Raw genomic sequence first — 23,760 nt, 5'->3', positions numbered from 1 at the left:
TGCTCTGAACCATTTTCTCAGAATAAAGGTCAAATACTTTGCTTTGCCTTGCTCTACCAGGCTGTACAAGGATGTGGTCTTCTTTAATTCTTGACCTATATTTCTATCAGTTTTCCTCCTTTAACTCTTGAGCTATATTTCTGTCACTTGCTTTTTTCACATTTTACTTTGCAGTATTGCGAACTTTTATGAGTATATCTGCACATCTTTTCTCACCCTAATAAGAAACTTACAAGCTTATTTGGCATTTGCTTTTCAGATCCCCATAGCCTATGTTCAGTACCACTACTGTTTGTTTATTATGTGATGTTGTAGGAAGTTTACACAGTCTACTCTTGAAGTATTCTTGCCTGAAAAACTGAACCTGAATCTAACCTATTTAGTTCTAACTACCAGTGTGTGGGAGATATAGGGAATATAGAAAGGACTCAAACACCAGCATAAGGAAGCAATAAGCTAAATCTAGAATAGGGAACATTGTGTATGATAAATGACCTAGTTTCTTTAGAAAAATTAGTGGTAAGGGATATAAAGGAGGGCATGCTATGGAATAAAAAAGTCTTAAGGATGGAAAAACTCTTCATGAATATTGTTTGAAGTCTTCTGATTGAACAAACCTACTGTAAAAAGTTATCTTTGAGATACTAAGAAATTATTTATTTTGTTAAGGATGATAGTAGTTTATGTTGCTTATATTTTTAAAAAATTCTTTTATTTAGTAATAGTATGGGGCAAAGTGATATGATGCCTGGGATTTGCTATAAAATCAGCAAAAAAAAAGGAGGGGGTGGAAGGAAATAATGAAACAAGATTTGTACAGTGAAGTTGGGGTGATGGTATATGGAGATCCTTTATGCTTTTTTCTATTTTTGTGGATGTTTAAAATTCTTCTGTACAAAAAAATTAAATCAGTGTTTTTGACTATTCAGCTTTTTCCTGTGCTCTTTTTTTTCCTTGACTTTTTTCTTCCCTTTTTTTTTTTTTAATTTTCCCTTTCTACTGATTTGGAAGCTATAAATTCTTTATTCTTTCTTGGTCACTATTGACATTTTACTCTCCATAGTAAGAACTTCTAGACCTAAGCAATGTTTTCTCTCTCCCTTAATATAATATATAGTCTTGAAAATATCAAGTACCAACAGCCCTTCTTCACCTACGTGCTATTGTTGATGAAACTGTAAATTCTGTTTTGTTTTTGCCCTACAAATTAGATATTATTTTAACCAGATATTATTTAATATCTACAAATTAGATATTATTTTATTTTATTTGCCTATGTTTACCCGTTTCTTTGTTTTTTTTCTTTTTGGTTTTCTTTGCTAACCCTTTTGCAAGACCTTCTGGGGTCATTTTTCATTTTATACAATTAAATTTCTTAATTTAAGAAGTGACGTTCTTTCATGGTAAACTCTTGATTTTTATCTGAAAATATTGTTTTGATCTTGTACTTCAAGGCTAGTTTTGCTGGGTTCACAATTCTAGATTGACAGTTTTCTATTACTACATGAAAATATTCCCCTGTCTTCTGACTTATATTGAGAAGTCTGCTATCAGTCATATTTTTGTTTCTTGTCTTTTCTTTCTGATTGCTTTTAAAGGTTTTCTCTTTGTCTTTGCAATTTCACCAAAATGTTTCTAAGTGTGGATTTATTTTATTTTCATTTTCATAAGCTGTGCTTCCTATATCTGCAGATACGTCTTTCATCATATCTGAAAAATTTCAGCCCTTATCTCTAAATATTACCTTTACTTCATTTTTCCAGTTCTCTCCCCAAAAGAAAGAGAATTGGTTCAATGTATGTTAGACCTTCTCATTTAAGTACTTCTCTTTTTATAACTAAAAGTAAATTTATTATGATTAAGATATATAGGGAAGTGGATGTGGCTCAAGTGTTTGGGCTTCCGCCTACCACATGGGAGGTCACGGGTTTGGTTCCTGGTGCCTCCTAGAGAAGGTGAACTGGCAGGGTGGGCAGGTGCAGCAAGCTGATGCAACAACATGAAGCAGCGCGCAACAAAAGAGACACAAAGAGGAAAGATAAGTGGGAAACACAGCAAGCAGGGAGTTGTGGTGGCTCACATGATTGAGTGCCTCTCTTCCACATGGGAGGTCCTGGGGGTTCTGTTTCTGGTGCCTCCTAAAGCAGAAGATGAGCAGGCACAGAGAGCACACAGCAAATGGACACAGAGAGCAGACAAGGGCGGCAGGGAGGATAAATAAATAAATGTTAAAAAAATAAAAGATATGTACAACATAAAACTTCCTATTTTAACCACTTTCATTTGTACAAGTCAATGATAATAATTATTTATGTATTGTGTTAGTATTGTGTTACCATTGCCAGTGCTACCAAAACTTTTTCATCACCCCAAACAAACTCTTTACCCATTAAGCGTGTGCACACATGTACATGTGCACACACACACAAACACATGCCCCTCATAACCTGTAGACTACTTTGTGTCTATGAATTTGCTTATTCTGGGTATTTTTATATAAGTGAAATCATACAATACATGTCCTTTTGTGTTTTGCTTATTTCACTTAATGCGATATCTTCAGGATTCACCTATGTAATAGCATGTATCAGAACTTCATTCCTTTATCTGGTTGAATAATATTCCTTTCTATTTATACCATGCTTTAAAATACATTTTTCTGTTGGTGGACACTTCAGTTGCTTCCATCTTTGACTATTGTGAATATTGTTTCTTTGAACTTTGGTGTACAAAGACCTCTTGAGTCCCTGCTTGGCCATATGGTAAGTCTATATTTAACTCTTTGAGGAACCAACCAACTATTTTCTGCAGTGGCTGCACCATTTTACATTGCCATCAACATTGTAAGATGGTTCTTCTCTGATTCCTCATCAACTCTTGTGATTTTCCATTGTTATTATTATTATTTTTAAATAATAGTGGGTGTGAAGTGGTATCTCGTTGTGGTTGTGATTTGCATTTTCCTAATGGCCAACAAGCATCTTTTCATGTGTTTTTTGACCATTTGTATATCTTTGGAGAAATGTCTCTTCAAATCCTTTGCCCATTTTTTAGTTGGATTGTTTGTCTTTTTGTATTTGAGTTATAGGGGTTCTTTATATATACGTATACATACATACATACATATATATATATATATATATTTTAACCCTAATCAGATAAATGATTTCCTGATATTTTTCTCCCATCCAGTAGTTGTCTTTTCATATTCTCCATGTCTTTTAACTTTTAGCTTTTCTATCTGTTTTACATGTCTGTGCTGCCTTTTGAGTTATTTCTTCTACTTTTCAATTCCGTAATTCTCTCTTCAGCAGTCTCTAATCTGCTCTTTTAACATTGAATTTTAATTTCTACTATTACAATTTTTCCTACATACTTTGTGTATTTTATATTTTGTATTTAATAACTCCAGTGTCTATAAAGTTTTGGGGAAAAGTGGAATAAATCTGTTGTTTCTGCTTACTCAGGCTCAGTGGTTTGTTTTGTTCTTGTGTGGTGATATTTATTGCAGCCTCATATTTAATTGAACTTAATATTTGCAAATCCTAATATCTTAAGTTGGAATACATTCTTCTAGAAAAGATTTGCATATTCTTTTGGTAGCCAGTGGTGCTACCAACCTGAAGCTGCTTTTTTCCCTATGTCGGGTATTAGGTTTCAGATTAAGCACTCACCTAGCCCTAGCTATTGTTGGTGTTTACTTTCTGAGCAGTATTGCATTTTGTGTATAACATGGGACACTATTCTAGTTTCAGCTTAATTTTTAAAAAATTTGTCTATTTTATTTAAGGAGGAATGTCCTTATAGATTTCTCCCTTTCTGTAAGACTAGCAATGTGTTAAAAATTGTTGGTGTTTTGTTTTTGTAATTAGTGCAATATTTGCATATTTCAGCAGAGGAGCTCTTTCAGAATATCTAATCTACCGTATTGTTAGAAGTAAAAAAATATTAATGAAATTAAATATATAAAGTGCCAGTTCAGCTACTCAAATATTAATCTTCTGCTTTCTTGACTTATATTTTGCCTACCAGTTTGTATACAAGTGCTTTACAGCATATATTTCATTCTTGGTTTCTGTGGACACTTTTCTGCTTTTAAGTTATTTTATAATTTTTTTTTTTGAGGTGCCAGGGCCAGGGATTGAATCTGGACCTTGTATATGTAAAGCCAGCGCTCAATCACTGAGCCACATCAGCTCCCCTGAGTTGTTTTTTCTTTTTTCATTTGTTTGTTTGTTGTTGTTGTTTTTTTTTAAGGAGACACTGGTGATCAAACCTGGGACCTCACATGTGGAAAGCAGGCACTCAACTGTGTGAGCCATATCTGCTCCCTTAAATTTAAATATATAGCTGTATCTAAAATATAGGTATATCAATATATTTATCTGTACAGATGTTACACGTGCCTATTTCTGAATTTGTTAGTCATCATTTCAGAGAAAACTTTTTTTTTTTTCCAGTTTTTACTTTCTGTTATTCTAGAAATTAAATTTTTGGGATGTGTTTAGGGCAAAGGTGTAAAGTATGTTTTCTCCTTCCCTTATTTCTCTAGTTCTTCAGCACAGAAGTTCACATCCCTACTGCTAAGACTAAAAGTCCAGAAAATTTGATTACTACTAGTCAGTTGGACTTTTTTCCTTATAGAATAATGTGTATCATTAGTATAGAAATAGAGATTAGAAATTCATAAATAGAACAGAAATCAATCAATCCCTTACCTATCTGCATTATTTTAACATTTTGTGTTATTTGGGTTGACTGCTTTCTGTGTAGATATTTTTATGTAGTTTTGAGAATACATATTTATAATTTTTACTTAAAGTTAAAACTGTAGCAAAATATTCATAATGTTGGACAGTGTTATTGTCATTTACATAACAACTTCCCCCATGCAATTAAAGTTGTTTCTCATGTTTTCCTGTTAAGAATATTTATGAACATTGTTTGCATAGTTTGTAAACTGTATTTCAGATTCCTTCTTTAGTATAGATTCACAAAAATGGCATTGCTGTCTCAAACAGCGTGAACAAAGTTCTTGTAAAAATTGGTGAATTAAACCCACCATCCTTTTATGAAACTACCCATTTTCACTGCATACTCATTAGTCTAAATTCTCCTTAAAAGATTGATAGTATCAGTCTTTAATTTTTCACCAAATTCTTTTAAAGTATGTAATATTCATATACACAAAGCTCTTGGGGGCTTAAAAAAAAGAAAAATCATTGTTTTATCTTTGCATTAAGAATGTAGTTAATCTGCTTGGATAAATGGAATTTCAGAGAGCAATTACAGAAAGTAACATGAACAAATATAATATTTCCTTCAAGTTAGTCAGTTTATCTACTAGATACGTGGCCTTGAAAAATGTTATCTCCAAGTTTAGAAAAATCAAATCCTCTTTTAAGTACACAGAGAGAGCTCATTTAAAGACATTGTAATGAGTGCTCTTTTAAAGTGGAAAAACCTGGAAATAACATGAGTGAGTAAGCTACAGATAATACTGCCTTCATGAGGTTATATTTGTGTAATATGACTTTAATAACGTTAGGGTTGGCTGTGAATTGCTGTCTTTCCCTCATTAAACTATTTGAAGAGTGTAGGAGTATACATCTTTGCTCCAAAATTTCTTATCCAAAACATACACCCTTATAACTGTTTTGACATTTTATCATTAGAAAGTCATTTCTTTGCCTTTTCCATTAAAAAAAAAAAGTCATTATGAGAGGTAGAAAGGAGAGAAAGGTATTAGAAAAATAAGGAAAAACAAAGTTTCGGTGTGAGAGGGAGGGACTAGTTGCATTTGAAATACCAGTGGTAAACTAATTCCTTCTTAAATTGTTTTGTAACAAAGTGTAGGGTATAAATAATAAATTCATAAACATCCCTGAAGATGGTGAATTAAGTCTTGTTCTCGTAACAGGGAGATGTATTTTACTTTTGAGATTAAAGTGCTGTAGTTTTTGTGTTTTTTTTAACATTTTTTATTATAGTTAATAGATCACAAAGAACATTATATTAAAAACATAACAGCTTCCCATATAAGCCACTCCCCACCCCCATCATTTTTGTAAATTGCATTTTTTTAAGATATATCCATTTAAGAAAAAGTTACATTAAAGAAAGTAAGAGGTTCCCATATACCCCCCACCTCCCCACACCAACAACCTCCGCCATCATTGAGGCACACTCATCACACTCGGTGAACATATTTTGGAGCACTGTAAAGTGCTGTAGTTTAAATGAATAATATTAACTTTCCCAAATTTTCACTTTTGGAAATTTGGAAGGTTTTTACATTTTAAAGCATCAATTTGTGGATACAAGTTATGAAAGTAATTGAAAGTTATTCATACACCAAAATTGTTTCTTCGTGTTTAAGTTTGAAAGTTTAGTGGATAAAGGTGTACTGACTTCAACTCCTGTGAAATTTTATTTCCATATTTTGTGACTTACAGGGGCTAGCAGGAAAATAATAAGCTTAAAATCCAAACAGAGTAAAATAAAACAATAACAAAACACAGGTTAACCTCTCTTCATCTTAAAGTGTGAAACAGAGAAAATGTAACTTAATTCAGAGTGCAGTCTGAAAGGTTGTACCATCCATCTCAGAGAAGTGAAATGGGGGGAGGGGAAGAAGCAGGGTGTGAAAAATGAGGTGCTTCTGTTCATTTTAAATTCTCATAAGTGTTTTTTAGAATGTTGTGGATTTCTAGAATGTTACACATCCATATTTAATTATCCAAAAATGTTTCCATAATAATATTTTGGGATTGATTTATATTTTAAAATAGATCAGTGTTAAATCTCATTTACTTAGCATGCATGATTGCAAGATGAGTATAGCAAATTCTATAGAAATATTACTAATCTGCCCTAGAATATGGAATTCCAAATGGTGATATCACCCTAAAGAGATTTTATGGAGCTTTGCATCAGTTACTTGTTAATTTGTGTAAATTATTTAAGCTTCATTTTGGTGATGGAGCAGGTCACATTGTGATAATTGGACAAAATCTAAGTAGGTTCTTACTATCCCAGGGTAATTTCTCTTCGTTTTTCATATGCATGATAAAACTTCATCATGAAACTTAGAGAAAAAAGTTCTCTTAGGCTTTAGGGTTGTAAATGAATGGACCTTAAGGTCATTTACTCATGTATCCAACTGTTTCTCAAATCACTTTAAAATATCATGACAGTTTCTTTTTGAACACTTACTGCCTTCTGCTGTGATTGAAAATAGTCTTTATTATAAATCCTTACTTGAATTGATGGACAGATGGAACTTTATTTGTAAATTACTTCGTTTTGTTGATTAGTTTTTGTAGTTTTCTAAATTAGCCTCAAACTTAAAGGTGGTAGCTATTTAATAAGAGTATTTCTATAGCTCCAAACTTAACATGTCATTGTCTCTTTATTAGGAAATACAAATATAAACTTAATTATCTTTTGACCTCTTTACCTTAGAGCTCTTTATATATGTAATCTTCTCCTTCAATCAGAAACATACTAAAGCAATTTTTTTATTTCCCAGAAGCTCAGGTATTACAGTTACCATGGGTTCCTAACTAGGTAGTTAATTGAATTTATCTTAAAATGTTTATATTTGTGTGTCTTATTGCTGAAACATCTGACATACCTGTTTTGAGTATTGTTTAAAATAATTTTTAAATACTTTTAATCTGTGGGAAAAAAACACTGTTCCTGTTTAAATGTGCTAATTAAAATGTTTTCAGTTATGTATAAATTTTAAAATTATAGTGTGTAATAGTAAATTTAAAAATATTTTCTCTTTTAGACGAGGTTTAAATCCGCCGCACAGGGTGAAATCTATCTCCATGACAACATTCACACAACAGGAAATCGAATTCCTGCAAAAACATGGAAATGAGGTAAATGCTTTTATTTTTGTTTTTGTTTTTTTTCCACTAAGAAAAGTTATTTTTATATACTCTAGGTAGTTTAGAATGTACTCATTTAATAATGTATTTGGAATTAATGTCTCCTATGTAAATACTTTACCTTAAACCTGAGATGAAACTTATGTATCTGAAATTAAAATTCATTGGTGTTGAGAGGAGTAACTAGTTTCTGCTCTAAAAGACAAGGAAAAAAAGGAAGGGAATTAGTTTTGTGGTACTATATTGAATTTATTAGGCTGTTTTGTGAACATCTTTCACTTGAGGTGTCCTTTTCTCTACTAAATTTTTAACTTTGTAAATGTGATGTTTAATGTTTAGAAAGTGCTTTAGTAGTTTTGAGGAGGCAGCGTAGAATCATGGGGAGCCTCACAGAGTAAAGATTTGGAGGGGAGCTTTTTACTTCTATTTTTCCTGGGCTTTCAGTAATTTTTTTTCCCTTAGTTTTTTAGGTCTATGGTTTGCTGTAGAGTTATTTCATTTATTTTGAAATAATAATATGATATATCATGTTAGTTGCAGTTGTCTTTGACAGTTGGATATGTGGAAGCAGCTTTCACAAGTAAAACACTGGAAGTATATTTTTAGTGGCTATAAGTAAATCCTGACTGTTTCCCTTCCCCTTCATTGGCAAGACTTGATTCTGATTGATATACTCTTGCTGCTAATGGCCACTCACATGATTAGCTTTCCACTTCCTAGTGGCCCAAAGAAAAGACACTCCAATGTATTTTTTATGTTTTCAGCTCTTAACAATGAAAAATTGTAAGATGTATGCATGTGCCTGTACATGTGTGTGTTATTGCTTCCTTAACTTTTGCTGTATCTTTTTAAAAAATTACATTTTTTTAAAGATACATAGATCACACAAAATGTTACATTAAAAAATATAAGAGGTTCCCATACACCCCACTCCTCCCACGTCGACAACTTCTTTCATTAGTGTGGTATGTATCTGTTTTAAAGTCAGAATCATATTCATTTCATTTCAGAATGCAAAGATAAACGGAGATAAAAAGGCTTGGCTCTTTTGAATGGACCCATAATCTTTGCCTTCGTCCTCTCATCCTAGTTCTCCATGCCTCGGAAAAGTGTTCCCAGAAGTACCCTGGCTAATATGCCAGGATCCTTTAGCATCAAGGAAATAGAGACACACAGTGTATTCTCTTATATTTGCTAGAGAAGTAGAAGTGTTTACACACACACACACATATACATGGATTGATTAGTCAAGTATTTCGTTGAAAAATTATGGCTCATTTAAATTTCTCTGCTTTTTGTCAGATTATCTTTTTTTTTTAGATTGTCTTTTAAAGTTGGTGGTGTCTACTGCTGTACAAAAATTTTGAACATAAAATCAACTCAGTTTGGAATCTTCTTTAAAAAGGTCATCCTGACCCTAAGATTATAAAGATGTACTGTATTTTCTTTTTAAATTTTATACTTAAAAAAAATACTAGATCTTTATCTGGAATTGATTTTTTTTAAAAATCCTGATGTGAGGTGGAACTGATTTTATTTTTTTCTGAATTGATATCCAGTTGTCTTCAGTGTACACAGTAGTCTGTTTCTTCCCCTTTTATTTAAAATGTCATCTTTCTCAAATACTTCCTTATTGGAGTTTTTCAGGTTCACAATTTTTTTTTTTTAAAGATTTATTTTTTAGTTATTTCTCTCTCCTTCACCCTCCCCCCCAGTTCTCTGCTCTCTCTGTCCATTTGCTGTGTGTTGTTCTGTGACCGCTTCTATCCTTATCAGCGGCAACGGGAATCTGTTTTTTTTTGTTGTTGTTGCATCACCTTGTGTCAGCTCTCCATGTGTGCGGCACCATTCTTGGGCAGGCTGCACTTTTTTTCCGTGCTGGGCAGCTCTCCTTACAGGGTGCACTCCTTGCGCATGGGGCTCCCCTATGCCGAGGACACCCCTGCGTGGTATGGCACTCCTTGCGCGCATCAGCACAGCGCATGGGCCAGCTCCACACGGGCCTCCCATGTGGTAGGTGGACACCCTATCCACTGGGCCAAGTCCGCTTCCCCAGGTTCACTATTTTGCTCATTTAACCCACTTTGCTCTTCCTGTCCCTTTTCCACCTTATTAATATGCTTTGTTGTCTGCTAGGATAAATTCATCTCACTATTCCTTTTCAAAAGTGACTTAGCCATTCTTCTGATTTGCTTTAATTCCTATTCATAATTCCACCTGTCACATTTCCAGAAGGAATCAATACTTTGCTTTAAAAAATTGTACTGAAATGCTGGTTGTGAATAGAGTGAATTTATAAATTACTTTAGGATAAATGGACATATTGCTATTACTGTTTTGAGTCTTCTTACCTAGGAACATAGTATTTCTTTACATTTATTTAAGTCCTCTTTTATGAACTTAAGTAAGATCTTATATTTATCTTCAGATTTATATTGGATAATTTACTAATACTACTTGAAGCTTTTAAGTAATGTTAGTATTCTAGGGAAATCTATGACCATTTCTATTCTTTTTGTCCTAGTTTAACTATTCTATTAAGGAGTTATTTTTAACGTAGAATGCTTTATTGATGGCCAGGTACATGTTAAATAAAAAGAATCATAGGCATTCCCTATTCTTTGCTACTGTCCTATTAATCTTTCCTTTTATAATTATATATTTGCGCCTAATGCAGGTAAATTTATTTGGTTATGATTCCCCCTACTTTTTGTAAGAAGTTCAGGAACACCTGAGACTGTGGGAATAAGTCTTACCAGTAAACTGAGATTGAGTTAGGTTGATGCAAAAGGAATTGCGATTTCAGACCATGAATTTTAAATCATCATAACTTGGCTCAAACACATCTTTTATTATCAAAATAGGAACCATTACAAACAGTGCATTTTCCCAGTGAAAAATTAGTTTGTTTATTCCTATAGTGTAAAAATCCATGATTTAAGATTCTACTAACCCTTGGAAAGCATTTTCTGTATCCTGCTGGTTGTGAAAGTGTTTTCCCTGCAAAAAGTTGCCGAGATGCTTGAAGGAGTGGTAGTCCATTGGTGAGAGGTCAGGTGAATATGGCAGATGAGGCAAAACTTTTTGGCCCAATTTGTTCAACTTTTGAAACATTGGTTGTGTGATGGTGCAGTTGGGCATTGTTGTGGGGAAGAATTGGGCCCTTTCTGTTGACCACCACTGGCTGCAGGTGTTGCAGTTTTTGGTGCATCTCATCAATTTGCTGAGCATACTTCTCATATGTAATGGTTTCACTGGAATTCAGAAAGCTGTAGTAGATTAGACCAACAGCCGACCACCAAACAGTGACCATGACCATTTTTTGGTGCAAGTTTAGCTTTGGGAAATGCTTTGGAGCTTCTTCTTGGTCAACCACTGAACTGGTCATCACTGGTTGTCATATAAAATCCAGTTTTTGTTGTACATCACAGTCCAATCAAGAAATAGTTCATTGTTGTTGCATAGAATAAGAGAAGATGACAGTTCAACAATTTTTTTGATTTTCGGTCAGCTCGTGAGGCACCCACTTATCGAACTTTTTCACCTTTCCAATTTGCTTCAAATGCCAAACGACTGTAAAATGATCGACATGGAGTTCTTTGACAACTTCTTGTGTAAGTGTAAGAGGATTACCTTCCATGATTGCTCTCATTTGGTTGTGAACTTCTAAAGGCCAGCCACTATGTTCCTCATCTTCAAGGCTCTCGTCTCCTTTGCAAAACTTATGGAACCACCACTGTACTGTACATTTGTTAGCAGTTCCTGGCCAAATGCGTTGTTGATGTTGCAAGTTGTCTCTGCTGCTTTATGACCCATTTTGAACTCAAATAAGAAAATTGCTCAAATTTGCTTTTTGTCTAACGTCATTTCTGTAGTCTAAAATAAATATAAAATAAGCAAAAAACCATAAAGCGAGAAATGCACATTAAAATCATGTATAACGTAACCACATTTAAGAATGTATTCCAATATCAAACAGTAAATTTCAGTAGTGCAAAATTACATTTTTTTTTGTGCGAACCTGATGGTAGCTCTCACATCTTTATCTTCCCTACCCAAACTTGAAAGTAAATCTTAAATGTAAATACTCCTTTTCAGAGATTTAGGAATTCTGTGCCTTTTTAAAAGAATTCAAACACTTTCTAAGTGTTCTAAGTGTTGCTTTTTGGGAACATGACTATTTGCTAAATTTGACTAAGATAAATGAAGAGAACGTTGTTAGAAAATCTGTATTCTAAGTAACTCTCTGTAGTGGTTTGATATGGTTATGAATTCTAAAAATAGATATTGGATTATGTTTGGAATCTGGTCTGTATGTGGGTGTGATTGAGTTATGATTAGGGCTGATTAGGCCACGTCATTAGGGCATCTAGTCCCCAGGGTGGGGACTCACATATAAAAGGCATGGCAAAGGACAGAGTTGAGGGTTTTTGATGTTGGAGTTTGATGCCGAAGCCTTAAACTGGAGCCCTGGGAGGTAAGCTCACAGAGGAAATAGAAGCAAGACCCTGAAATAGAGGAACCCAGGAAGCCTGAACCCTCCTTGACCTAGGCAGCCATCTTGCTCCAACACGTGCCAACAGACTTCGGTGAGAGAATTAAGTTATGCTTTGTGGCCTGGTATCTAAGCTCCTACCCCAAGTAAATACCTTTTATAAAAACCAACCAATTTCTGGTATTTTGCATCAGCACCCTTTTGGCTGACTAATATACTCTCCAATAATTGCTGTGCTGTGCATGTATGTCTCCTGAATTTTCCCCCAACTTTTAATTTTGAAAAATTGTAAACTTACAGAAATGTTGCAAGAATATCAAATAAACATCTTTATACTCTTTAGTTAGAGTCTCCAAATTTAAGCACTTTCCCATATTTGTATTATCGGTGTGTGTGAGTGTAAGTATTAGTTTCCTAGGCTGCATAAAGCAAACACTGTAAAATGGTTTGACTTGAACAATGGAAATTTATTAGCTTAGAGTTTTGAGGCAAAGAAAATGTCCACGTCAAGGTATCATCAAGGCAAACCTTTCTTCCCGAAGGCTGGCTGCCAGCGATCCTTGGCTACTCTGCCACATGGCAAGGTACATGTGACATCTGCTGGTCTCTCCCCTTTCTTCTGGGTTTTGTTGATTTCAGCTTCTAGCTTCCATGTCTTTTTCTCTGTATTCTTTCCACTTGTAAAACGACTCCAGTAATCAGATTAAGACCCATTCCCCTTCTTACAATGGGTTTACACCCACAGGAATGGATTGACTTTAAGAACATGTTTTTTCTGGGGTACATACAGCTTCAAACCACCACACTGTATGTGTGTACACACACATACACACATTCTTTATTTCTGAACCATTTGAGAGTTCCAGACATTGTGGCACATCACTCTTAGGTATTCCAGCTTTTATCTCCTAAGAAAGATGTTCTCCTATATAACCGCATACACTTATTCTATGTAGACATTTAAGATTGATACAATCCTATTATCTAATATAAAACCTATGTTAAAATTTCCTTGGTTGTCCCAATAATTTCTTTTATAGTTTTTTTTTTTTTTTAAGTCTAGTATCAAATTAAGGAGTATGTGTTGTATTTAGTTGACAGGCTTATTTAGTCCCCTTTATTACCAAACAATTTCCTAGCATTCTTTCGTAGCTTGATATTTTTGAAGCATCGAGGCTGGTTATTTTGCAAAATTTCCTTTTATTGAATCTGTCTAACTATTACCACTAACTGGTCCATAATTTCCTCATGATTAGACTGAAGTTAAACACTTTTTAGCATGAATAGTATACAGGTGATGTCTTTGGTGATGATAAATTTAATCAGAAGATTAAGATGGTACCTGCTTTCTCTATTCTTAAGGTACCTTTTTTCCCTTTATAACTAATGAGTTGTCAATGGGATATTGCTTTTAGACTTTGGGAATATCATTGATTTATAGTTTTTTCACCCAGTTAAACTAAGAAATCCTGGTAATCCTTGCCTAAATCAATTACTTGTGTGATATTTGTAAAATCTAGTTTTTAAAATAGTAAATTCCAAGTAGTTTTAAAAAAAAAAAACCTTGAACATAACGCCCCCATTACATGTATTTAAAAATAATATACATGTACCACTATAATATATATAATGTGTCATGTATATAAATAATGTGTACAATGTAAAATTACAGAACTTCTTTTAAAAAGATGACAGACAAAATTAACTGGTAATTTTTCATTCTGTAACCCAGTGGATCATCTTGTGTACCCAACCACTGTTGTTCATCACCAGTTCTCAGATTTAAATGTGAGAGTCACTTGAGGTCTTTGTTTAAATGGTCATCTCTTTTATTCATTAAGTTTGGATTAGGATCCCACACTGCATTTAAAAAAAAAATTTTTTTTATTAGGAAAGTTGTGCACTTACAAAACAATTATGTATAATGTGCAGAATTCCCATACATCTCCGCTCCACCAACACCTTACGTTATTGTAGAACATTAGTTAAAAAGATTTTGAAAGAATGTCATCATAGTATTACCGCTAACTGTGATCCATAACATACACTTGGTATATTTTTTCCATATGCCTCCTATTAACACGTATTAGTATTATACATTTGTTATAGTTCATGAGAGAACACTTTCATATCTGTACTCTTAACCACAGGCCATCTCCACCACATGGTTCACTGTGTTATACAGTCCCATGCCTTGTACAGCCTATCAAAAGTGTATACTCAGTGGCCCTCACTTTCATCACTGAGTTGTTCATTCATCGCCTCAGTAAATTTTTGGACATTTTCCTTAGTCCAAAAGAAAAAATCACTTACCCCTCTATTTTTTTTTTTTTTAAGATTTTTATTTATTTATTTAATTCCTCCCCTCCCCTGGTTGTCTGTTCTCTGTGTCTATTTGCTGCGTCTTGTTTCTTTGTCCGCTTCTGTTGTCCTCAGCGGCACGGGAAGTGTGGGCGGCCGCCATTCCTGGGCAGGCTGCACTTTCTTTCGCGCTGGGCGGCTCTCCTTATGGGCGCACTCTTTGCGCGTGGGGCTTCCCTACGCGGGGGACACCCCTGCGTGGCATGGTACTCCTTGTGCGCATCAGCACTGCGCATGGGCCAGCTCCATAAGGGTCAAGGAGGCCCGGGGTTTGAACGCGGACCTCCCATGTGGTAGACAGATGCCCTAACCACTGGGCCAAGTCTGTTTCCCACCCCTCTATTATTATAATACTTTCTTTGGCTTTGACGCAAGACTATTACAGTATTACTGTTAACTATAGTCCAATTGTATTTTCCCCATGTAGCACTATCTTCTTACTGCCTTGTAATAGTGATATCAATTTATTCCAATTCATAGCTGAACATTCTTGTATTTGTCGTATTAACCATAATCCTTATCCACCTCTGGGTTCACTGTGTTATTCAGTCTATAGATTATTCTCTAGTTTTCTTTCAATTGATATTTATGTCCCTAAACTTCTTCTTGAGCCACAGTCCCACTTATAAATCAGTTATGACAGTTATTCACGATAATGTGTTGCCATCAGCTCTATTCATTTTCACACGTTTACAGTTAAGCTAATTAAAAATTCTCCATACATTAAGCATCAGTATCTGTTCTCATTTCTCATCCTGTCTCTGTAGTCTAAGCTCTAACTCCATGTGTTTATTCTTCATAATCAGTTAATATTAGTGAGACCATTCAATATTTGTCTGGGATAAAACTCCCAGACAACCTCCATATGTTTATTTTTTGTATTTAGTTCATTTTAGTGAGACCATACCTAATTTGTATGTGATAAAACCTGCTTGATCGTGATGAATAATTCTTTTAATGTGTTGTTGGATTTGATTAGCAAGTATTCTGTTCAAGATTTTTGTGTCTGTATTCATTAGGGAAAGGGGTCTATAATTTTCCTTTTTTTCTTTTTTCATACTCTTTTTTTTTTTTTTTTTTTAATATGACTTTGATATTGAGTAAGATTGGTGTTAAATCTTTGAATGCTTGGTAGAATTCACCTTTGAAGCCATCTGGCCCAGGACTTTTCATTTTGGGAAGGTTTTTGATGACCGTTTCAATCTCTTGTGATTGGTTTGTTGAGGTCTTCTATTTCTTCTAGGGTCAGTGTAGGTTATTCTTGTGTTTCTAGGAATTTGTCCATCTCGTTTACATTAACTAGTTTGTTGGCATACAGTTGTACATAGTATCCTCTTATGATCTCTCTTATTTCTGTGGGATTATTAGTAATACTCCTGTTTTCATTTCTGATTTTATTTATTTGCATATCTCTTTTTTCTTTGCCAGTCTGTCTAAGGGTTTGTTAATTTTGTTGATCTTCTGGAAGAACCAACTCTTGGTTTTGTTCATTCTATTGTTTTTTGTTCTTTATTTGATTTATTTCTCTCTGGTCTTTATTCTTTCCTTTGGCTTGGTTTAGGAATAGATTGCTGCTCTTTTTCTAGTTCCTCCAGCTGTATAGTTAGGTCTGTGATTTTAGTTCTTTCTTTTTTAATGTAAGCATTTAGGGCAATAAATTTCTCTCTTGGCACTTCCTTTGTTTTATCTTAAAGGTTTAATATGTTGTATTGTTGTTTTCATTTGTCTTGAGTTATTTACTGATTTCTCTTGCGATTTCTTCTTTGAACCACTGATTATTTAAGAGTGTGTTGGTTAATCTCCATGTATTTATGAATTTTCCCTTTTTCTGCCTTTTGTTGATTTCTAGCTTCATTGCATTATGATCAGAAAATATGCCTTGTATAATTTCAGTCTTTTTAAATATTGAGATCTGTTTTGTGATCCAACATTTGGCCTATCCTGGAGAAAGATCCATGAGCACTTGAGAAAAATGTATAGACTGCTTTTCTGGTGTGCAGTGTTCTGTGCATATCTGTTAGGTTTAGTTCACTTAACATGCTATTAAAGCTCTGTTTCTTATTAATCCTCTGCCCAGATGTTCTGTCCGGTGATGAGAGTGGTATATTAAAGTCTCCAGCCATTACTCTACAGTCATCTATTTTTCTCTTCAGCTTTGCCAGTATTTGATGTAGTTCAGGGCATTCTGGTTAGGTGCATATACATTTATGATAGTTATTTCTTCCGAGTAAATTGCCCTTTTTTATTAATATATAATGTTTTTCCTTGTCTCTAGTAATAGCTTTCTTAAGAATATTCAGAAAGTTTGTTGTTGTTATTAAAACAGTGTTATAAAAATCCCACTACTGTAAATAGCTGTTTACAAATTACAGAATACCCATTCTTCAATCAGGAAAAGGAACACTTAGGACATACCACTCAGTACTAAGAGTAGAATTAGGAATTGAGTATAACAACTGATAGTTATTTGCTATGACAGTCACTCTATATAATATCAACAATCCTAAGAGGTATTATTTGGAAAGCATTAAGACAGAAAAGCTCATTATCTCGCCCATATTCACAAAGTATGAATAGCAGAGCCAAGACTCCAAATTTACCTCAAAATTTTGTGATCTTTATGGCTTAATGACTGCAATACACTGTTATCCTGAATAAAATAGCATAACTCTTTAATGAATTAATTTTTTAAAAAGATTAATTGTATTCCTCTCATTGATTACTCCCTTGTTGTTTGTGCTCACTGTCCTCTGTGTCTGAGAACTGAACCTGAAACCTGGGACCTCCCATGTGGTAGGCAGACACCCTACTTCTTGAGCTACATTTGCCTCCCAGCATAACTCTTTTAGATAGCATAAGAAGAGTTTTGGGTGTTTCTGTCTTTCTTTCTTCCACCAACTCCTCATTAGTTCACATTATACATACCCTGACTTAAGGAGGAAAATAATCTTTTACATATTTAATTGTTTCAACCATTCCTTATTTTGATACCTAAGTATCATATAAAATTAAGAGTTGGATTGTTTTGTTTTTTGTGCTCAAATATCCCTTTCTTCCACGAACACAGCTGTGCTTTTAAAGTCTATTTCATTATTTCAGCTAATATACTTACAACTACTTCAACTTTTTTATTTTGGTTACTGCATGTGTGGAATGTCTTTTCTCATCGCATATAGATTGTTTATATTTTCTTGTCCATTCTGCCAGTCTGTGTCTTTTGATTGGAGAGTTTAATCCATTAACATTCAATGTTACTACTGTGAAGGCAGTTTTTACTTCACCCTTTTTGACCTTTGAGTTTTATCTGTCATATCTTAAAATTTTCACCACTTTTTATACTTTTAGTTACATTTACTAATCTTCATTTCTAGACTCCCATCCAAGCTTTCTCCTGTCTTTTTCGGGATGTAGCATTCCCTTTAGTATTTCCTGTAAAGCTGGTCTCTTGGTTTTAAACTATCTCAGTTTATCTGAATATTCTAAACTCACCCTCATTTTCTAAAGACAGTCTTGCCGGATTTAAGATTCTTGGCCTGCAGTTTTTCTCTTGTAGTATCTTAAGTATATCATACCACTGCGTTCTTGCCTCCATGGTTACTGATGAGAAATCAGCATTTAATCTTACTGTTCATCCATTTTGTGTAATGCATCACTCTTTTCTTGCTGCTTTCAGAATACACTCTTATCTTTGACATTCGACATTCTGATTGTATGTGTCTCAGAGTAGGTCTGTTCACATTTATTTCCATGGGAGTACATTGTACTCCTTGGGCACGAACATTTATATCCTTCAGTAGGGGTGGGAAATTTTTTACCGTTATTTCCTCATCTTTTCTTTCTGCCACCTTTCCTTTCTCTTCTCCTCCTGGGACACTCTTGACACATATGTTTGTACATCACTTGCTGTCATTTAGTTCCCCTGAGACCCTGTTCAATTTGTCCCATTCTTTATTGGTTATTTGTATGTTGGCGTTTGGAGGCCCTGCCTACAAGCTCACCGATTCTCTCTTCTATCTCTTCAAATAGTCTTTTATATACCTCCACTGTATTTCTTAAAAAAAAAAATCAGTTTTATTGATACATGCTAATAAAGCATATAATTCATCCAAAGTCTACAATCAGTCGTATTTGGTATAATCACATAATTGTGCATTCATCAATTTAAGCATTTTATTATTTTCATTTTTCCAATAACGATAATAAAAAACAAACAAAAACTCATCACCTCTCAATCTCTCTATGCTTCCCCTTCTGTACATAGCTGCTATTCTGTTTCTGCCTCTCTAGTTTATTTGTATTTGCATTTTGTATAGATGGACTCAATCTGTATGTAGTACCTTGTGTCTAGTTTCTTTCCCTTCGTATATTTTCTTTTTTTTTTTTTTTTATCACTCTTACTGGAAGATTATATTGTTATTTACAACTGTGCAAAGTTTGCTTTGGTGTAATACTTGGTTCAACTTAATTTGGAACTTTATAGTGGCTTGTATTTAGCCAATCTGAAAGTTTTCAGGTCTTTTTCATCTGTTTCTTACCCTTCTCCCTTGCTAGTTGCAGAGTAGGAGCCGAGGATGTTGATTGGTACTATCAGCCATGGATGCTGACGTGTCCATATAGCCCCAGGAACCAATGAAGCTTCTCCCCTTTTATGCCTTGCCTGGGTAGGGATGGAGCCGCAGCTGTGTGCAGGAATCCAAGCCATGCATAACCTTGATTGTCTGTAGTTGCCCAGAGAGACTGATGAAGCTCCAAGTCCCTTCCTTCCCTGCCTTGGGCTTGTGTGGAGCCACAGGTGTGGGTACCAAACTAAGCCATGTGGGTCAAAACTGACTACATTTGCCCCAAGATGAAGCACCAGCTCCCCTCATCTACTCCACTGCTTGAGATAGGGATGGAGCCACAGGTGTACACAACAGTCTTGTTTGTTTTGGACTGAAAGTAACTTCATTTGCCTGGAGAGGCTGAAGGATCACTGTCCTCCTCCTGACCTGTCATGAATGGGGATGTAGCCACTGGTGTGGCCTTGTGGGCCAAAAGTGACAGTTTCTTTGGAGAGGCTGACGGAGTACTTTTCCTCCTCCTCCTTATTGGGGGCAGGAATGGAGCCACAGTCTAGTACATGCAGGTGAAAGTGGCTGTAGTTGCTTGGAGAGGCTGAAGAAACACCATCCCCTCTCCTATCCTGTCAGGGGTAGGGAGGAGGGATGGAGCTACAGGTGCCTAACAATCTAGTCCTTGCAGGCTGAAAATTACTACCATTGCCTGGAGAGGCTGGTACGGGTCCCTCCAGCTTCCTTCCAGAGATACTGCAGCCCAGGCTGGGGCAGCAAACTGTCCTGGGTCGAAAGAAGCCAGTTCCTACTGTCACTGTGATCTTCAATCTGCCCTGCTTCCCCTCATGCCTGGGGTGGAGATAAAATGGAGGCTGTTGGTTTCTTTCCGGCTTGTACAGGTTCAAACCTCAGTTGTTCTTGGGATTGGACTTCCGCCAGTCACATTTACTGATCAGTAGCTGAAGTTGGTGCCTGACTGCCTCTTCCTTCCCCATTTTTGGGTAATAGAGCTTCCAGGTCCCACCAGGGTGATTCACTCAATTTTGACAATGCAGGGCACTGAATTTCTTTGTTCTTAGATCCCCGAGTCTGGCTAGGTCTTTCCTTTTTGACTCAGATTAAGTAGTATTCCACCAGGAGAGTGGAAAAGTATTCGTAAACTTTAACCTACTCTTGTTTATCCCATTCATGATCATCAGATTCCACATACAGCTTGTACATAGAAGGCGGTTCACAGAGCTTTCCTACGGAACACTCTCTAAGACCAATTAAGTGACTGTGTCAAGGGATTGCTAGTTGTGGGATATACAGTGCAGTGTCCAGGACCATGAGGAAATTGTTTCCCTGGCGAGGACTGCGATCCAGCTGGACCGTATATGGTATGATGCCGCAGTGCTCCTATGTTGCATTTTTTTTTTAAGATTTTTTATTTTTTTAAAATTTATTTATTTCTCCCTACCCCCTTGTTCTTTTTCACTTGGTGTGCCTGTTTGTCTTCCTTTTTTCTTTAGGAGAAACCAGGGGCCAAACCCTGGACCTCTGATGTGGGAGGGAGGTGCCTAATTGTTTGAGCCACCTCCACTCTGCTTTGTTGTGTTTCTCATTATGTTTTCCCTCCCTGTGTCTCTTGTTGCATCAGCTTGCCATGCCTGCTGGTCATGTCAGCTCGCCATCTTCTTTAGGAGGCACCAGGAACCTCTACTCCCTGCTTTGTTGGGTCTCCCATTATGTTTTTCTTCCTGTGTCGGCTTGCCATGCCTGCCTGTTGGGTCAGCTCGCTGTCTTCTTTAGGAGATGCTGGGATCTCAACCAGCAACCTCCCCTGTGGTAGGTAGGAGCCCAGTTGCCTGAGCCACATCTGCTTCCCCCACATTGCATTTTAAATAAGCATACTTGGGTGATTTTTTTTTTTTTAAGGCAGCGCTGGGGATTGAACCTGGGACCTTGTACATGGGAACATGGGAAGCAGGCGCTCAACCACCTGAGCTATACCCACTCCCCTCTTAGGTGATTTTGATCCATGTAGTCTGTGTACTGCATTTTACTACTGAGAAAAGTAATAAATTATTATTTTTATGTTTAAGCCATTTTTAATTCACGGGAAAGGCTGATCATATCCTAGAATGGAAATATTTTCATGGTTGTATTATTATTATTGTATCTTTGATGTCATTCTTAGGGGACATAAGAAATTAAGTGAAATTAATTATTAGTTTCAGTCTTCTCTTTTGCTCTGAGAAGATATATGCAACCATTTTGCATTTTGCCACTTTCTTCCTCACCCTTTGGTAGTATTATCATCAACTTTAAATTAGCAAATAAGTGTAAATTCGAGACTGAAATAATTTTCAGTAAACGATTTTTAGTAATGAGCCCACTTACTTCAGAGTCTCCAGTTTTTACCGCTGACAAATTATTTTGGGCAAGATCCAGACTGTTGTGGGTATATTGCAGAAAAATCTTAATTGTTGGTTGAAACCTAGCAGGAGGTTTTTAAATGACAGTATAGAATATATATGTACTGATTAAAATACAGTTAGAACTATTTGCATAAAATTTGGGATTAGCCTGACAGTGAGTGCAAACTTGAAATTAATTTCATAGGATGTTGGCCTAATAAGAAAAATTTTGGAAATCAGAATGGAGTCAGAAATATATTCTGTTGTTACATTAAAAACACAGTGACAGTAGATAAAGCCAGAATAACAGAACTAGAAAGATGTCAATCCATTGGTGAAGTAAGAAAGACCTTTTAACATGTCGGTAGGTAAGGTTAGGCCGAGATTGGTCCCAAAATACAAAGATTAAAGGAACTTTTTTTTTTTAAGACTGCAATATCAAGGTAAATTTAGAGTATATTAAAGGGAATACTTGATTGTAAACAAAATATTAACATTAGAATGACTGGCATAGATTTCTGAATCTTAAATCCTACAGTGCAGCGTGCAAATTGATTGAGATTTACTGGACACTCACCACGACAGTCACTGTGCTAGATGCTATGGATGAAGTTACAGATGTGCCACACAGGCTTAGCTGAAAAAGAGCTCACAGCCTAGTGGGTGAGGCATATTGTGTAACAAATAATTATAACTTGGTGTTAGAAAATTAATGATAAAAGAATAAAATGGAAGAGGGAATCAGTCTGTTGGTGGAAAGGAGGAATTGGGAGAGGAGAGGAAAAACATTTACTGAGTTTTGAGGGTGATTAGGACTTAAGCTAACAGGGAATCACATTAAAGGCAGAACAAACAGTGCACAAAGAGTAGTTCTGCTAGGTAATATACCATCTTTTTAAATGGTTAAGGATAACAAACATGTTTTCTTGTAATATTCTTGGGGGCATCTTAGAAACAAATTTTGGACTAGGTATACTTTGGTTCTCTTCAATATTAACAGTATCCTAAAAACTAAATAGATTTGGAGAGGCTGAAGAGTGATATTAGGAAGTGTAAGAGAGTTGACACAACTTAAATGGTAAAGCTTTATGGACTTAAGTGGAAGAATTTTTTGTGTTTATCTTTTTAAAATTATTTTGTTAAGATTATATCAGTCTATGTTTTTAACCATTTGCATTTTAAGTATAAAATAGAGAAAAAAGTACACAAATCTTAAGTCTACATTTCAAAATATTTTGTCATATTTTCACTGTTTGCCATCATTCAAGAAGGAATGCACAGACACATAAATTTTGGATTACAAAGGTACTATCAGACATCTTGTGCATTAAATGGGTTCACAGCTGAAGTACGTATGCATTAGTTTGCATTGCAGCTGTAGTAAGAAAATATATAATGTTGTTATTACTACTAATAGAAATGCATCAAAGACATACTTAATATTTACTATGGAGTATGTTTGTATGGAAATGGCTTGCAGAATACTTCATTATTCCCTTAGTATTTTCAGACTCCTACATAAGAGAGTGATGTGTTCAGTGGAGTAGATATTACATTATTAGGTGATAGAACATAATACTCCTGATAGTAGAAAAGATTGTACAGTGAAGCAATTTTGTATTTATTGTTTGCTGAAATGCTTTTTTTATAGAAATAAAATGTATTGCAGTCAGAAGGTAAGCTTTTTTTTAACAAGTCAGTTTTATTGGTACATATTAATAAAGAATACAGTTCATCCAAAGTGTACAATCATTGGTATTCGGTATAATCACATAGTTGTGCATTCATCACTTTAATCATGATCAGGGCATTTTCATTATTTCAATAATAATAATAAATAGACAAACAAAATTCCTTACCTCTCAATCTCTCTATGCTTTTTCTACTGTACATAGCTTCTGGTCTGGCTATTCTATTCAAAGTGTATAATCAGTGGCTTTTAGTATAATCACAGTGTTATACATTTGTCACTCAAAAATTTTACAACAATTTCATTACTCCAAAAGAAAGACTCCACACCCTTTAGCATTCCTTCTTCACACCTATTTAACCAC

At 35.1% G+C, this 23,760-nt stretch overlaps 1 protein-coding gene across 10 annotated transcripts in view; it reads left to right on the top strand.

Annotated features, from left to right (window-relative positions):
- Nucleotides 1–23,760, top strand: part of AGFG1 (ArfGAP with FG repeats 1) — a 99,945-nt gene that overhangs the window by 15,927 nt on the left and 60,258 nt on the right. For all 10 annotated transcript variants that reach the window (XM_058300006.2, XM_058300005.2, XM_058299999.2 and 7 more), the window contains exon 2: nucleotides 7,796–7,889. In XM_058300006.2, coding sequence (XP_058155989.1) covers nucleotides 7,796–7,889 — 94 coding nt within the window. The remainder of the gene's footprint in view (nucleotides 1–7,795; nucleotides 7,890–23,760) is intronic.

The sequence above is a fragment of the Dasypus novemcinctus genome, chromosome 7, assembly GCF_030445035.2.
Source record: "Dasypus novemcinctus isolate mDasNov1 chromosome 7, mDasNov1.1.hap2, whole genome shotgun sequence".
Taxonomy (NCBI): domain Eukaryota; kingdom Metazoa; phylum Chordata; class Mammalia; order Cingulata; family Dasypodidae; genus Dasypus; species Dasypus novemcinctus.
The sequence above is the reverse complement of the archived record's forward strand: the minus strand, read 5'-3'. Positions and strand labels throughout refer to the sequence as shown.